At 43.0% G+C, this 17,258-nt stretch overlaps 1 protein-coding gene across 4 annotated transcripts in view; it reads right to left on the bottom strand.

Annotated features, from left to right (window-relative positions):
* The window catches only part of ACBD3 (acyl-CoA binding domain containing 3), a 42,197-nt gene that overhangs the window by 12,264 nt on the left and 12,675 nt on the right, over nucleotides 1-17,258 (bottom strand). For all 4 annotated transcript variants that reach the window (XM_049112461.1, XM_049112462.1, XM_049112463.1 and 1 more), the window contains exons 2-5: nucleotides 6,915-7,056; nucleotides 6,121-6,261; nucleotides 2,685-2,843; nucleotides 1,043-1,217 (exon numbers count right to left, since the gene is read on the bottom strand). In XM_049112461.1, coding sequence (XP_048968418.1) covers nucleotides 1,043-1,217; nucleotides 2,685-2,843; nucleotides 6,121-6,261; nucleotides 6,915-7,056 — 617 coding nt within the window. The remainder of the gene's footprint in view (nucleotides 1-1,042; nucleotides 1,218-2,684; nucleotides 2,844-6,120; nucleotides 6,262-6,914; nucleotides 7,057-17,258) is intronic.

Raw genomic sequence — 17,258 nt, 5'->3', positions numbered from 1 at the left:
CCTGAGCCAAAGGCAGCCATTTAATTTACTGCCTAGCCACCCAGCCGTCCCTCTATACAACATTTTCACAGAGCAACTATTTTTCTCATTTTAGTCCTCTGAGAGTTCAGTGAGGTGAACACAACAGGTACCAGGATTTTATCCCATTCCCATTGAGAGAAAGGCAGAGAAATCAGAGCAGTAGGTAACTTGATATCAAACAAGATGGGGGGCAGGGGCGCCTGGGTGGCTCAGTGGGTTAAGTGCCTGCCTTTGGCTCAGGTCATGATCTCAGGGTCCTGGGATGGAGTCCCACATCAGGCTCCCTGCTTAGCAAGGAGTCAGCTTCTCCCTCTCCCTCTGCCCCCACCCACCACCATGCTCTCTCACCATGCTTTCCTCTAATAAAGGAAATAAAATCTTTAGAAAATAAAACAACAACAAAAAAACCCCAAGATAATGGCAAAGCCAGGACCAAATGCAAGTGTTAACTGCCCTCCTCCCCACCCCTCATCCCACACGCTTTCCTTTAACCACCTACTCCTGTGTGGAAGCAAAGTACCTGGGGGTAGGGGAGCTGAAGGAAGACTACCACTGTGGTGTATGGGAGCACAGTCTTGCCACAGTACCTATCGCAAACGTCAAGGTGACCAGCCTGCAAAATCAGCCGACAGCCTCAGGGGACTGGTCCTCCCACTGGCAGCTGGCAGCCACCACCTGACAGCCCACCACCTGAAGGACATTGTCGAACTAAAACCAGTTACCCCAGTCCTCACGGTGCCAGGACCACCATCAGAGTTTCAACCAGACTCACTGGAATGACACCTGGTCCACACAACCTCCAGATGCTCAATCACAACAGAGCAGTGGTCACATCATTTTTTGGTTTAATATCATCTATTTGTTTTCAAAACTGCTATGCACCCTGAAAGTCTCCCTTCATAAAAGTCCCCTGAAATTATCCCTTTAAGGCTAAAGGAGGCAGAATTTATTAGCACCCATTACAAAAGAGCACGGGTCCCAGCGGAAGGACAGGTTGGGCGCTGGAAGGGGGTGCGCGCACCTGCTGCTGGGCAAGCTGGACCTGGTAGAGCTGTTGCATGTACTGCTGGTAGTGCTGCTCCTGCAGCTGGCGGATGAGGAGCTGCTGCTGCTCGAAGTTGCCAGGGTACTGCTGCGCTGCATACTGCTGGAACTGCACAGCGGTCTGTGAGTTCAAAGCTGCCATGATCTGCTGCCTAAAATATCAAAAAATACACACTAGTCTGACCGTGGGAGATGGCTCATGGCAAAAGAAAATGTCCCTATTATTTACTTTTATAATTTGTCACTCTGTGAAATGACTAACCCAGTAATGGCTACCGGTCAGCATGTCCCAGGTTACTAAGCCACTACTGCTCTCACGACCACGACAGAGGTGAGGTTTCAGAGAGGAGAAGGCACAGGCGTTCGGGAACTTGTCCAAGATCACACTGCCAGCAGCAGCCAGAGCTTGAATGCAAGTCTAGGCAATCGGGAGTCAGCCTGGACTTTCACCAGGATGCTGTAAGAGGCTGTGCTGCTATCTATGGCAAAGCTGAGACACTCAACTGTTGGCCACAGCTTCTCCACCTGGACACTCAGAGAGCAGTAAGAGAACGTCTTGCAAGTGGCCCTGATAAGTGTCAAAAAAGCCAGGAAACTCTGAGGGTCTCTCGCATTTAATTTAAAGCCTGCCTTCAAGATCAACACTGAAAATAGTAACTGGGCATGTTCGGTTGGGAGACAGTACTCTCTATTGTTATAAATCTCATTTTCTTTCCTACACACATCACACAATTCTTACCTCAGTCAGGTGACCAACTGAAAAAAGACCTGAAAGCCAGCTCTCAATAAATAAGTAGATAGATGAGACTAAGCAAAATCTCACAAACTCCTGAACAGAACATGACACTGGGCTTGGCCACCCAGGGTGCCACCCTCTCCTAAAGGTGTAGCATTCCTAGTCTCTCCCCAAAGTGGAATGAGGCTCCTCTGTGGAGCTGCTGAGAGATGACGAGACACCAAGGGACCATCATGTTCTCTGGTTTCCTCTAGATGCCAGGTCACCCCCACACCTCAGATCTTCTTCCCACACACATGGTTGTCCATCGATTTGTCCCTGTACCCACAACTCCCTCCTGAAGGACCAGCCCCCTGACAGAGCTGCTCTCACGGTCCTAAGGAGAAATTGTTTCACGTTCCAAATTCTGTATGAGGAACAGATGCCTGACAGAGGCCACACCAAGCAGACCCTCTGTCCCAAGACTAACTGGATCTCTCTCTGATTCCGGCCAATCTGTCAGATGCATGAAAACTCAGACCACACAAATCCACACTGGGCCAGCCTTGTGTACACCAAGGCAGAGAACAGAAGGGGTGAGACAGACACACAAGCTGGGGAAGCAAGACGAGATTCTGTGGACCTGGGGACAGAGCCAGCAAGTAACCTCAGCTCCTGCTCTAGTCCCTGGATCTGGTGGCTGACCCCATCCCTTTCCTTTTTGCAACCCACTGAAGCTGAAGATAAGGGCGTCTTGGGAACACGACAATCACTGGCACAAATGACAGGAGTTGGCACGGGTGTGCCTCCCAGCACACATCATAGCACTCTCCCACAAGCATGGCACACGGAGGCCATGGCGGGCCAGCTCTCAAGCTTCAAGACCAGCCACTGACCCACTTACTTCTGCTGCTCCAGCCGAAGCCTCTCCTCTTCTATTCGCCTCCTCTCCTCTTCCTCCCGCCTCAGCCTCTCCTCCTCCTCTCTCCTGCGCTTCTCCTCCTCCTTCTGCAGACGCTCTCTTTCTTCCTCTTCGCGCCGCCTTCGCTCCTCCTCCTCCTTCCTACAAGCCAAGGACAGACACAGTGAGCCCTGTATAAAGAATCCTGCTTTAAAATAACTTAAGGCTTTATTTCCCAGTGAAAACACAACTCTGAGAGAACAACATGGTCATATTATCGAAATTTGAAATGCACCCACTCTGCTAGTAGAAATTTATCCTGTGGGGTAGATCTCACAATCCACAAGAACAAGGCAGAAATAATTACAGCTGCGCAGCAAGAGAGAACGGTGTCCATCAGTAAGAGACTACTGAAATGATGTGCCCACACCCTGAAGGTCTCCCTAACCTACACTCAGAGTGTCACAGGCTTTCTCTTCCCACTGTTTATTGTGGTTGTAACTAAATTTGAGTGAGAAATTCGGTAATATATTTGCCCTACCATTAAACTCGGTGCTTTGTGAGGGCAAAGGCTGCCTATCTCCCAGCGCTTCATTCTCAGAGCTGAGCACAGTGCTAGAAAGAACAAGCATGTGTCTAGAAATGCATAAAGTACTCTGAAATGCCATGTAGCCAAAAAAACGACTATGTGGCCTAGTATGCAAAGGCATTTAATATGTTTGTTTAATGAAAAGAGTAGGGAAATGCATAGGAAAAGGTCTGCCAAGAAACATCTGACCTGGGGGTACCTGGGGGGCTCAGTCGGTTAAGCATCCCAACTCTTGGTTTCGGCTCAGGTCATGATGTCAGGGTCCTGGGATCAAGCCCCTCCATCAGGCTCCACACTCAGCAGAAATAAACTTTTTCTCTCTCTGCCCCTCCCCCACATGCACTCGCACTCTCCCTCAAATAAATAAATCTTTTTTTTTTTTAAATTTTTATTTATTTATGATAGTCACAGAGAGAGAGAGAGAGAGGCAGAGACACAGGCAGAGGGAGAAGCAGGCTCCATGCACCGGTAGCCTCACGTGGGATTCGATCCCGGGTCTCCAGGATCGCGCCCTAGGCCAAAGGCAGGCGCCAAACCGCTGCGCCACCAAGGGGTCCCCAAATAAATAAATCTTAAAAAAAAAAAAAAAATACACCTTAAATGTGTCCTTTATCATCTATCAAGAGAAGGGAGCAATTAAAAGCAATGTGGGAGGGATGGATTTTGGTTTGTGCTTCACATACTGCCATAGATGAAACATACTTATATTACACATATCTGTATGTTGCTTCCGACATTTAAAAAAATGTCAAAGGGCTGCATTTAAAATAGAAAAAGAAGAGTTGGTAATGCAGGTACAGTCCCTACCCAGCTCTTGCCTGCCCTCTGCCTCTCTCCTGGGGGAACACAGACCCCACTGCATGAGGAGTGAGTGCCTCGCTGAGCATGGTATGGAGGGCAGGATGGCTGAGGAGCAGATGCAAGAGGTCTCTGAGGATCTAAGGGGATACCACTTCTTAGTCCTATCACAAGCACTGCTCGGCTTACCCCGCTTTCTCCCCAAACTCCTAGAAGTGATTAACAGCACATCTGAGCCACAACCAGGGCTCAACACATAGCAGTAATATGACCTACTTTTAACCTGTCACAGTTGGTGGATGTTCCACAACCAGAGCTAGGCCTGTACGACAGAAGTTTAATCTTAAATGCTTTCAGAGTACTAGGTGGATTTCATCTCATGACAAAAGATTTTTAAAAGGAAAAATGTAATTTTACATGTTAAGAAGACTAATAAATTACTCAATTTGCCATGAAGAATCAAAACTTCTGGGCAGCCCGAGTGGCTCAGTGGTTTAGCGCCACCTTCGGCCCAGGGCGTGATCCTGGAGACCCGGGATCGAGTCCCACGTCAGGCTCCCTGTGTGGAGCCTGCTTCTCCCTCCGCCTGTGTCTCTGCCTCTTTCTCTCTACTCTCTGTGTATTCTCATGAATAAATAAATAAAATATTTAAAATAAATCAAAACTTCTCTTCTGGATAAAAACAATCTTCCTTTGGATAAACATAATTTTTTTTTTAAGATTTTATTTATTTATTCATGAGAGAGAGAGAGAGAGAGAGAGAGAGAGAGGCAGAGACACAGGCAGAGAGAGAAGCAGGCTCCATGTCAGAGGCCTGCTATAGTTTTAGAATTCTTGTGTCGATTTTTTATAGTTTCGGTCTTCTTCCTATCAGGCTGTTTTTGCTATTTCCAATTCAGGTCAAGAAAGGAAATCAGAGAACCAATGGTTCCTAAGTAAATGTAATATAATCTGAGAAAACTGGTTTTATACTGCCATTTTCATTACTCAAAAACTTCAGATAATCAAAGTTATTGAAAATATAACCTCTAGATAAATAAGGTGTAAACCAGGGGTGCCTGGGTGGCTTCGGCAGTTAAGCGTCCACCTGCTGGTTTTGGCTCAGGTCATGATCTCAGGGTTGTGGGATCAAGCCCCTCAGGCTCTGCACACTCAGCAAGGAGTCTGCTGGATTATTCTCTCTCCCTCTCTCTCTGCCCCCCTCCTGCCCATACATACTTACTCTCTCAAATAAAATAAATCTTAAAAAGAAAACAAAGGTGTTAACTGTAATGCTGTGGATTTCATAGTCATGATGAAAAATCCCATCAACATAAACAGTCTATTCAGCAGCATACATGCCTACCCCCTGGAAATAATTAATAAGCCATGTGGGAGCCAGAGCCAATATGAATAACCACATAGTACAGGTGATAGCCATGATATGGAGCATAACATTCTAGAAGCTTGAGGGAAACAAAGGCAAAGGATGTGTCTGCAGCCCTGAAGGTTGGGGAGGGGGCCTGAGTTAATGGTGGAGCTTGCTCAAAACCTCAGTGTAACCAGGACAAGAGGAATGTTGCCATGGTGGAAAGGCGGTTCCTTTCAAAGGGATAGCCACACGATAGCAGTAGGCCCCTGCCCCTCAAACTCCAAGTACAAATACCTGCTCACACCAGCAGGTTGAACAACTGCCGTAAGAAAGGGGGATCCAGGGGTGCCTCGGTAGCACAGTCGGTTAAGGATCTGATTCTTGATTTTGGCTCAGATTGTGATCTCAGGGTCATGAGACTGAGTCATACATTAGGCTCTGTGCTCAGTCTGCTTGAAATTCTCTCTCTAAAAAAAAAAAAAAAAAAGAAATTCTCTCTCTCCTTCTGCCCCTCCCCCTGTTCAACCCTGAGATCTTTCTCTAAAATTAAATAAAATCTTAAAAAAAAAAAAGCATTAAAAAAAAGAAGTGGGGATCCAAGGGCAGTGGGGTTACGTGATCTAGAATAGATACTCCATAAGGCAAAGGCATCAGGACTGGGGCTCCACAGGAATAAAGTGTGCCATGCCATCAAACTTCACCTTTTCTTTTCTTGCTCTTCCTTCTCTATTTTGTGGGATGCAACATATGTTGAAAAGAGATGGCAACACCTATTTAGAAGCTTGACAAATTCTACCATGGCATCCTCTTTAGACATGTTTCCCAGGGCCGCCCATTCTCTCCTGGAAGAAATAACAAGAAAAGTTATTTCCGCCTCTTCCTAAGTGACTATGAATGTGATTTAATTTAAACCTAAACATGAACAATTCTCAATTACAACTAAAACAAAGGATGATTCTACCATAAGCAAAAGGCTCAAAACTCAAGTTTCAACAAGTATGTATCACTAATTTCCTAAATTAGATGTGCCACATACAATCCAAACGTGCTGCTGTGAACTAGATTAGCTGCACTGCTGATAATTTCCATACAAGCAAGAGCACCGAAGTCTGACTTTCTGTTACCATATTTTAGTCTTAACCAAATACAGCTCCCAGTGCATTCTTTCCTGTCATAATTCTGTCCCAGTAAGGAAATCAATGACTGTATGTTGTAAATGGCTGCTATTAATGTTATTTAGGAAGAATCAAATGAAGTTGTACTTGTCTTATGTTCATAATCAGATGAGAAAACTTCTTCCACATTATTTATCCATAAACATCTCCAAGCCAAAAACAGATACACATCTGAAGACTCCAGAAGCTGTAAGCAAAAATGTCTGTTTCAGTCTCACTCTAAAGCTAAGGAACCAGCTGATTCCATCTTAACCAATTCGCTTTGCACTCTTCTCAACATCACTCTTGCTAAAATTCATTATACAACAAAACACGGTTACCTCCTGTCATTCCCCAACACATCAAAGAATCCAACCTCAGGACAAGTGTCTGGATTATATGGACCCATAAGAACCTGCTTATGCAGTGCCACAAGCTTCAATTTTTCTTCATAAGTTGGATGAAAGGCTTTGCCATCTTTTTCTGTAAGATAAAGAAACATGAAAACAATTAGAATTTGCAAAAAAAAAAAAAAGTATTTTCAGTGTCCTATGCTTCCACTGTGAGGTATGTCACACACTCCCTGTGATAGATACAAATCTTATGGTGACATTTTTATTTCAAAAACTAGATTTTAATAGTCAGAGCCTAAGATAGAAACTTTTTATGCAGAGATTTTTTTTCATGAAGCCAAGTATCGATACTTATGTTCAAACTTCTACAGAGAAACCCATCTGTCAAGTTAACAGACACAAACTGTTCCACTTCATATCTTCTACACTTAACAAAAACTGCAGGAGGATCGTTTTTTTAAAACAGTTTATAAAAAATAATTTTGGGGACGCCCGGGTGGCTCAGCAGTTGAATGTCTGCTCCTGGCTCAGGGTGTGATCCCAGAGTTCCAGGATCGGGTCCTGCATCAGGCTTCCTGCATGGAGCCTGCTTCTCCCTCTGCCTGTGTCTCTGCCTCTCTCTCTCTCCTGAATAAATAAAATCTTTTTAAAAAATAATTTTTTATCAGTCACTTTTAATATAATCATGTATAAGAGATTATGCGTACCTTGAAATGCTATAAATGCATCCATCCCACTGAGATGTGCAATGTGGTGAAGGGGCTCTGATAGGAGAGGTGTGAATCTCCTCTGAGACCTTGCCTAGATGTGAGACCACTGAACCTCTCAGTCTATTCATCAAGTAGGGAGTCCACTGCTACTTCAGAAGAAATGGGATAGTATCGATGATGGCTATCAGATCCTTTTCCCTGCTTCATACCATGGTTGGCTCTGGCAGGTTTCCAATGGGCAATGCAGAGTGAAGCCAGTTTCGGCCTGTAAAGACTTCACTACCATCAACATTCAAAGCAATATGAAAGTGGGTGCTGGTAAAATGGGAAATCCTTAGAGAATAGTTCTGCTTCTTTGATACATTTAATTATTGGCTGGTTCTAACAAAAGAGACTACCACCTAAAAAAAAATAGAAAATAGGATATACTGCCTACATATTTTATCCATGCACACAGTAGTCACCAGAATAAAATTACCGATGAGACAAGAATGTGGATTAAAGGTTATGAACAGTAAACTCAGAGGAGAATGAAACAGGTTGCCAATGAGCAACCCAAGATCCCCGACCTCACTAATCAAGGAAATGCATATGGTTTCCATTAGATACAAAGCCTCTGCCACCACATAGGTCAAACAAAGTCAGGTAACATCAAGACTTGGTAAGAATGGAACAAAGAGGTACTGATTCTCCTATACTAATGTTGAAGTATACAGTTAGATATTTTGGAAGACAATTCAGCAATTTGTTTCAAAACTAAAAATGTGCATGCCCCATGACTCAGTAATTCCAATTCTTGTGATCCACTTGTGATACTCTCCTAAATATACAGACGTGGGGGGACACAGCTATTTTCTTGTTATGGTAAAACAATTTACAAGTTCCTCAATAAAGAAACTGCTAAACAGGGGATCCCTGGGTGGCGCAGCAGTTTGGCGCCTGCCTTTGGCCCAGGGCGCGATCCTGGAGACCCGGGATCGAGTCCCACGTCGGGCTCCCGGTGCATGGAGCCTGCTTCTCCCTCTGCCCGTGTCTCTGCCTCTCTCTCTCTCTCTCTGTGTGACTATCATAAATAAATAAAAATTTAAAAAAATATAAAAAAAAGGAACTGCTAAACAGTATGATCTATTCAGACTATGGTATAAATGAAGCAACTACAGGAAATACTAAGTGACAAAGCAAGTTGCAGAAAACAATACAGAATCACAGCACATCACTTATTTCATCCATTCAGGCATTCCCTCAACCACATGCTTCAACTTCTCTAAAATCATATTCTGTTTTACAATCCAGTATTTTACAGTTACAAGAGCAGTTTTTCTTTCTTAATAGCATGTAAGATAATAGTGAGTCTTAGAATTGACAAAACACAGCACCTAAACACACTCCCGAAGCATATTCTCCAGGACCATTATGTGAAGGTAGACACAAATAGAAAAATCTAGGAGTCACACTAAAGGGGACCAGGAGTCTCTTCTCAAAATTTAAGCCTTACTTTCGACATTTGAACCTTTCCAAGGAAAAGGTGTGGAGGAACAAACTGAACAGTTAAGAGGCATTGCCTCTAGGGAAACAACTGGCAAAACCAGTGGATGGGGACTGAAGGAATTTCCCAGTTATATAGTTTTTTTTTTTTTTCCTGCAAGAACAAACTCCTGCAATACTTGGAAAAAAAAAAAAAAACAGTTTTTTTTTTTTTTTTTTTAAGATTTTATTTATTTACTCATAAGAGACACACAGGGAGAGAAGCAGGCTCCCTGCAGGGAGCCTGATGTGGGACTCAATCCCAGGACTCCAAGATCATGCCCTGGGTTGAAGGCAGGCGCTAAACCGCTGAGCCACCCAGGCATCCCAGAAAAAATAAGTGTTAAGACAAAACTGTGGCACTGACCTTATTTAACAAAAATTGAAACAATTCAGCAACCTGTGAACCTGCCATATGCCTCTGCTACTGAGCAAACAGTATCACTAGACAATTAGCACCAAGAGCAGGGACTCCTCTAAAGCTTTTCGAACATGATTATCATAGCTCAAAAAAAAAAAAAAAAGGATTATCATAGCTCTGTATTTACTAACGAAAAGGCAGCTCCCACTTTATTTTTTTTTAAAGATTTTATTTATTCATTCATGAGAGACCCAGAGAGAGAGAGAGAAAGAGAGAGACAGAGACACAGGCAGAGGGAGAAGCAGGCTCCATGCAGGGAGCCTGATGTGGGACTCGATCCCAGGATTCCAGGATCACACCCTGGGCTGAAGGCAGGCGCTAAACCATTGAGCCACCCAGGGATCCCCCGCAGCTCCCACTTTAAAACCCAACTCTTGGGACGCCTGGGTGACTCAGTGGTTGAGCATCTGCCTTTGTCTCAGGTCATGATCCTGGGGTCCTGGGATTGAGTCCTGCATCGGGTTCCCAGTGGGGAGCCTGCTTCTCCCTCTGGCTGTCTCTGCCTCTCTCTCTGGGTCTCTAATGAGTAAATAAAATCTAACCCCCCCCCCCAAAATTCAACTCTTAGAATGCTATTTTGACGAATGATGAACATTACAGAAAATATTTTTATGTTCATACCTTCAACTTAATATACGTTTATTGAGCCTGAGTATAAATTCATTGTCATCATGTGCTTGCAAATTATTGAGGTACAATTAAAAATTTATAACACGGCAATACAGTAAAGAGCATATCCAGATGTGTAGTTCAGGTGTATACTTACTACAAACTAAGTATCACAGTTACATTGGGATAAAGAAAATATTTTATTTTTTTAAGATTTTATTTATTTATTTGAGAGAACACATGTGCTCAACCGCTGGACTCGATCCCAGGACCCTGGGATCATGACCTGAGCCCAAGGCAGATGCTAAACAGACTGAATGAACCACCCAGGTGCCTCAAGAAAAGATTATTTCAGAGTTTACTTCTGACTTACAAGAAAACAGATCAAAAGGTAAAAGTAAACTCATTTCAACTCCTGAGGCTGGGTCAGTAGTTGAGTTAAATTCCATCACAGTATATAATCAAGCTAAAGCAAAACAGACTGGAGTTTACAAAACCAAAACATACCTTTGCATTGTCTTTCATGGAAAAACTAACAAGCTCAAAATAGTTATTTCCCAATGAAATCTCTCTGAAATGCAACCTTGAAAAATTATCTTGGCAAGAAAAATGGTGTTATACCTATCTACTGTTATGTTATTTAAATTTTTTAAAAATTGGGCAGCCCGGTGTTTCAGTGGTTTAGTGCCACCTTTAGCCCGAGGCCTGATCCTGGAGACGCAGGATCGGGTCCCTGCATGGAGCCTGCTTCTCCCTCTGCTTGTGTCTCTGCCTCTCTCTCTCTCTGTGTCTCTCATGAATAAATAAAATCTTTAAAAATAGAGACAATTATAAGAACGACATTGTATTTCAGAGAATAGGTTTATGATGTATTAATTAAAGTAAAATGAAAAATCATATACAATGTTTAGAATTATACAAAAATGCCTACAATGTGGCCAAAGAGAATGTAGAAAGATAAAATTTAAAGAATTTGGGTGAGATTATACATAGTATAGGTCTTCCTTTTAAAAAATTACAGTGGAGCGCTTGGGTGGCTCAGCGGTTGAGCGCCTACCTTTGGTTCAGGTTGTGACCCCGGGTCCTGGGATTAAGTCCCACATCTTCTCCCTCTACCTGTGTTTTTTTTTTTTTTTTTAATTTTTATTTATTTATGATAGTCACACAGAGAGAGAGAGAGAGGAGAGAGAGAGAGAGAGAGAGAGAGAGAGAGGCAGAGACATAGGCAGAGGGAGAGGAGAAGCAGGCTCCATGCACCGGGAGCCCGATGTGGGATTCGATCCCGGGTCTCCAGGATCGTGCCCTGGGCCAAAGGCAGGCGCTAAACCGCTGAGCCACCCAGGGATCCCTCCCTCTACCTGTGTTGTGTCTCTGCCTCTTTCTGTGTCTCTCAGGAACAAATAAATAAAATCTAAAAAAAAAAAAAAAAAAAATATATATATATATATATATATATATATATATATATATATATATAATTACAGTTAATGCAGCACCTGGGTGGCTCGGCGGGTTGAGTGTCTGACTCTTGATTTCGTCTCAGGTCATGATCTCAGGGCCGTGAGATAGACCCTGCATTGGCTTGTGCTGGGGGGTGTGGAGCCTGCTTTAGATTCTCTTTCTCCCTCTCCCCTGGAAACCCCACTTTCTTTTCTTCTCTGGTCCCCCTCCTTTCTCTAAATGAATAAACAATCTTTAAATTAGAGTTAAGATTTTTCTTACAAAATGAGCTACTTAGAACTCTATTCTAGGGACACCTGGGTGGCTCAGTGGTTGAGCGCCTCCCTTCAGCCCAGGGCATGATCCTGGGGTCCAGGGATCAAGTCCCACATCAGGCTCCCTGCAGGGAGCCTGCTTCTCCCTCTGCCTGTGTCTCTGCCTCTCTGTCTCTCATGGATAAATAAATAAAATCTTAAAAACAAAACAAAACAAAACAAAAACAAAAAAAGTCTATTCTCAGAAGTTAGGTGGTTAAAATGGTAAAACAATTAGTGGCTACTTTGGGCAACCATTTACCAAAAAGCCTTTCTTTAATTTTGAAAATGCCCATAACCATCCTTGACCAATTTGTTTTGTACAAATTAACCACCAAAACTTTTCTTCTACTATGTCACAGGTAATTATTTAGAAACATAGGCCAGCAACACCTGGCTGGTTCAGTGGGTGGAGCACGAGACTCTACCTCAGACAGGGAGTTTGAGTCCCACGTTGGGTGTGGAGATTACTTTAGAAAGTAAAAATCAAGGGGATCCCTCGGTGGCTCAGCGGTTTGGTGCCTGCCTTTGGCCCAGAGTGCGATCCTGGAGTCCCAGGATCAAGTCCCTCGTCGGGCTCCTGGCATGGAGCCTGCTTCTCCCTCTGCCTGTGTCTCTGCCTCTCTCTCTCTATGTCTATCATAAATAAATTTTTTAAAAAATTCTTTAAAAAAAGTAAAAATCAAAAGCTAAAAAAAAAAAAAAAAAGAAAAAACAACCCAGAAGAACGTTCTCACTTTCACCAACCTATGATTTGAAGAACAATTCTAACTTATCTATTGGCTAAAATTTTAAAAAAAGATTTTATTTACTTATTCACAAGAGACACAGAGGGAGGCAGAGAAACAGGCTGAGGGAGAAGAAGCAGGCTCCATGCAGAGAGACCGATATTACAGGACTCAGTTCCAGGACTCTGGGATCATGCCCTGAGCCAAAGGCAGACATCTAATCACTGAGCCACTGAAGCATCCCTATTAGTTGAAAGATTAAGAAGGTTTTTTTTTGTTTTTTTTTTTAAGATTTTTATTTGAGGGAACCCCCGGTGGCATAGCGGTTTAGTGCCTGCCTTTGGCCCAGGGCGCGATCCTGGAGATCCGGGATCGAATCCCACGTCGGGCTCCTGGTGCATGGAGCCTGCTTCTCCCTCTGCCTGTGTCTCTGCCTCTCTCTCTCTCTCTGTGACTATCATAAATAAATAAAAAATAAAAAAAAAAAGATTTTTATTTGAGAGAGAGGGAGAGAATCTCAAGCAGACTCCCCACTGAGCAGAGCTGGTACAGGGGCTTGATCCCAGGACCCTGAGATCATGATCTGAGCCGAACCCAAGGGTTGGACACTCAGTCGAGCCATCCAAGCGCCCCAGAAAGTTTTTGTTTTTTAAAACCAAAAAGATGGGCAGCCCAGGTGGCTCAATGGTTTGGCACCAACTTCAGCCCAGGGTGTGATCCTGGAGATCTGGGATCGAGTCGTACATCAGGGTCCCTGCATGGAACCTGCTTCTCCCTCTGCCTATGTCTCTGCCTCTCTCTCTTTGTTTCTCATGAATAACTAAATCTTTAAAAACAAACAAACAAAAAACCCAAAAGAAACTACTCTACCTACATCATTTTATCTTGAGCCTTATCAAAATAAATTATGTGTGGGTGATTCAAGAAAAAAAAAACGTAGTGAGCCTGAGAAATAGCAGGGGTAGAGTACGTGGCACAAATTTCTTGCTTTGTTCAGTCAGTATTCCTGGGATTTTTATTTCTCCTTCAGGAAAAAAAAAACAAAACTAAACTAAAAGAAAGCTTGAACTCTAGGAAAGCAGTTCCTTTCTCCTAAGTAAACGTAAATAAAGATAAAATCTGATGGAAATTTCATTCACTGGAAGACCAAACACTTTTCTGGTAAGTCATGTCATATAGGAATTTTCAAACCCACACACAAATTCCTACCTGCTGCAGGAAGAGGTTTGGAACTCACAGGCCAGTGGATATGAAAAATAATCTAGCCTACGACTGCTACCAAAAGTGTAGCAGTAGTTTTAAAAGAGGGAGGGCCTATTTCTTGTGGGATAATGAATTTACTTCATTTCAGTACTCAGTAGTACAAACGCAGAGCAGGGGAAGAAGGGAGAGGAAAGGAAACAAACCGTTCTCACTGATCAGCAAGGTGTGAGTCTGACCTTCACCCCTAAAAAGTGACTCATCAACAGGCAGGGTGAGTTTCAGGATTTCTGGACGTTATTTTAACATCTGCCCTTTAAAAAAAAAAAAGATTTTATTTATTTATTCATGAGAGATAGAGAGAAAGAGAGGCAGAGACATAGGCAGAGGCTGAAGCAGGCTCCATGCAGGGAGCCCGATGTGGATGTGGGACTTGATCCTAGATCCCAGATTCCAGGATCACACCCTTAGCCAAAGGCAGACACTTAACTGCTGAGCCACCCAGGCGTCCCAACATCTGCCCTTTTTACACCTGAGAGAATTAAGAATATACTGCCAATCCATAAAGGATTTTTCAAAAGGGGAATATGTTTCAGGGTGCCTGGCTGGCTCAGTCAGTAAAGCACATGACTCTTGATCTCAGGGTTGTGAGATGGAGCACCACATTGGGTGTAGAGATGACTTAAAAATAAAATCTTAGGGACGCCTAGGTGGCTCAGCGGTTAAGTGCCAGCCTTTGGCTCAGGGCGTGATCCCAGATTCCTGGGTTCAAGTCTCACACTGGGCTCCTTGCGTGGAGCCTGCTTCTCCTCCGTGTCTCTGCCTCTCTCTCTTTCTGTGTCTCTCATGAATAAATAAATAAATAAAATCTTTTTTAAAAATCTTAAAAAGACAAAAAAAAAAAAAAGAGAGAAATAGGTTTGGTTTTGTTTTGTTTTTTATGTTTTAAGGGTTAGTTCTGGTCAAGCAGTCAAATCTGTTCACCACCATGAACCCCAGTGCTAAGCACCATGCCCAGTGCTAAACCCCAGTGCTAAGCACCATGAACCCCAGTGCTAAGCACCCAGTGCTAAGTTCACAGGTTCCACCAAAACCATGCCCAACAAATCTCACTGAAGAAAAACTTAACTTTATAGGTCAATTTCTGTGAGAATTAGCAAAACAGTAGATCCATTCTTATAAATTGTACTGGCATTTCCATAGAATTGTTGACACACTTGTTAGTTTGAAGAACTGTTCTATAATCTTTCCCTTAAATTCTATTACTAGATCTTCAAATTAATCATCATTATTCAGGTGGGGGACAAAATCTGTCTAAAACAAAATAAAAAAAAATAAAACAAAGAAAAGGAAATATACCAATATGTTAATAATTTCTACAGAATTAGATTGCAGATTTTTATTCATTTTTTATTTTCCCAAATTTTCTTCAATGCACTTTCATATTAAATACATACACATTTCTTTTTTTTCTTTTTTCTTTTTCATTTCTTTCTTTTTTAACAAACTTTTAAAAAAAGTCACAACTTATCTTTCAGCCTTTGGGACAAGGGTCAATAAATCAATTATTCTCCCCTGAAGAATATACAAGACACAGGAAGATGTGTAAATAACCCCAACCATCCTACACAGGAGAGCCCACACTGTGCTTTTCTCAATTTAAAATACAGAAAATGAAAACCCTACACAATCTATACCTCTAGGCAGACTATTAGCATTATTAAAAAAAAAAAAAAAAAGGTTACTTCTCTTACTCTTCAGATGGTTCTAGTCCACACATCCCAGATGTTTTGTTTTGTTTTTTAAGACTTTAATTTGAGAGAGAGATAGCACCAGTAAGGTGAGGGAGAAGCAGACTCTCCACTGAGCAGGAAGCTCAACGAGGGACTCCATCCCAGGACCCTGAGATCATGACCTGAGCCGAAGGTATACTTAACCGACAGAGTCGCCCAGGTGCCCCATGTTTGGTTCAGCTTTCTGAGTTAGATGAAAATCATTTTCTTCTAAATTGTTTTTGGATCTATGGACATTAAATATGTTTAATAAGAAAGTTCTTTTTTTAAAGATTTTATTTATTCATGAGAGACACAGTGGGGGTAGGGGGTGTAGGGGGAGAGGCAGAGACACAGGCAGAGGGAGAAGCAGGCTCCATGCAGGAGCTCCTGATGCGGGACTGGATCCCGGGACCCCAGGATCACGCCTCGAAGGCAGATGTCCAATCGCTGAGCCACCCAGGCATCCTGCTTAACAATAAAGTTAAAACTAGATTAATTATACAGAAAAACCCATGCTGAAACTCAAAAATCTTTAACCTGGACCCCATTCCTACAGGAAAGTTCTATTTCAGTCCTGCCAGAAAAGGATACAGACAGGTATCATTCCAGATTCCTGGACTCACAGTTTATTTTATTTTATTTTTAAGATTTTATTTATTTATACATGAGAGACACACACACACAGAGAGAGAGAGACAGAGACAGAGACACAGGCAGAGGGAGAAGCAGGCTCCATGGAGGGAGCCTGATGTGGGACTCGATTCCGGGCCTCCAGGACCACGCCCTGGACTGAAGGCAGGCACTAAACCTCTGAGCCACCCAAGGATCTCCGACAATTTAATTATTTTAAAGTTATATTCAATTTTGGAATTCTACTTTCCACAGCAACCAAAAAAACAGACAAATTATAATTAGAAAGAAGCTGCAAAGCTATTTCTCAGGCATATAGGTGTACAGACACAGCAACGAGAAGCAGTGAGCACTTCTACAACCTAAGGGAAACATTGATGGCAAACTGAGTTCTTGTTTAATGGACTGAATAGGATCACTTGTTGGCATTGGTCCAGCAACAATTTTTTTTTAAGATTTTAATTATTTGGGATCCTTGGGTGGCGCAGCGGTTTGGCGCCTGCCTTTGGCCCAGGGCGCGACCCTGGAGACCCGGGATCGAATCCCACGTCAGGCTCCCGGTGCGTGGAGCCTGCTTCTCCCTCTGCCTGTGTCTCTGCGCCTGTCTCTCTCTCTCTGTGACTATCATAAATAAATAAAAATTAAAAAAAAAAATTTAAAAAAAAAGATTTTAATTATTTATTCATGACACACACACACACACACACACACACACACACACACACGCAGAGACACAGAGGAGAAGCAAGGCTCCATGCAGGGAGTCCGATTAGGGACTTGATCATGGGACTCCAGGATCACATCCTGGGCTGAAGGCGGTGCTACACCACTGAGCCACCCAGGCTGCCCCTATTTTTCAAATATTTTATTTTTATCTTGGGGGGAGGGCAGAGGGAGAAGAAGAGAGAATTTTAAGCAGGCTCCACACTAGTGTGGATCCTAACATGGAGCTCTATCTCACAAGACTGAGATCATGACCTG

Source organism: Canis lupus, chromosome 7, assembly GCF_003254725.2.
Source record: "Canis lupus dingo isolate Sandy chromosome 7, ASM325472v2, whole genome shotgun sequence".
Taxonomy (NCBI): Eukaryota; Metazoa; Chordata; class Mammalia; order Carnivora; family Canidae; genus Canis; species Canis lupus.
Note: the sequence above shows the minus strand (reverse complement) of the source record. Positions and strands in the feature narration are given on the sequence as shown.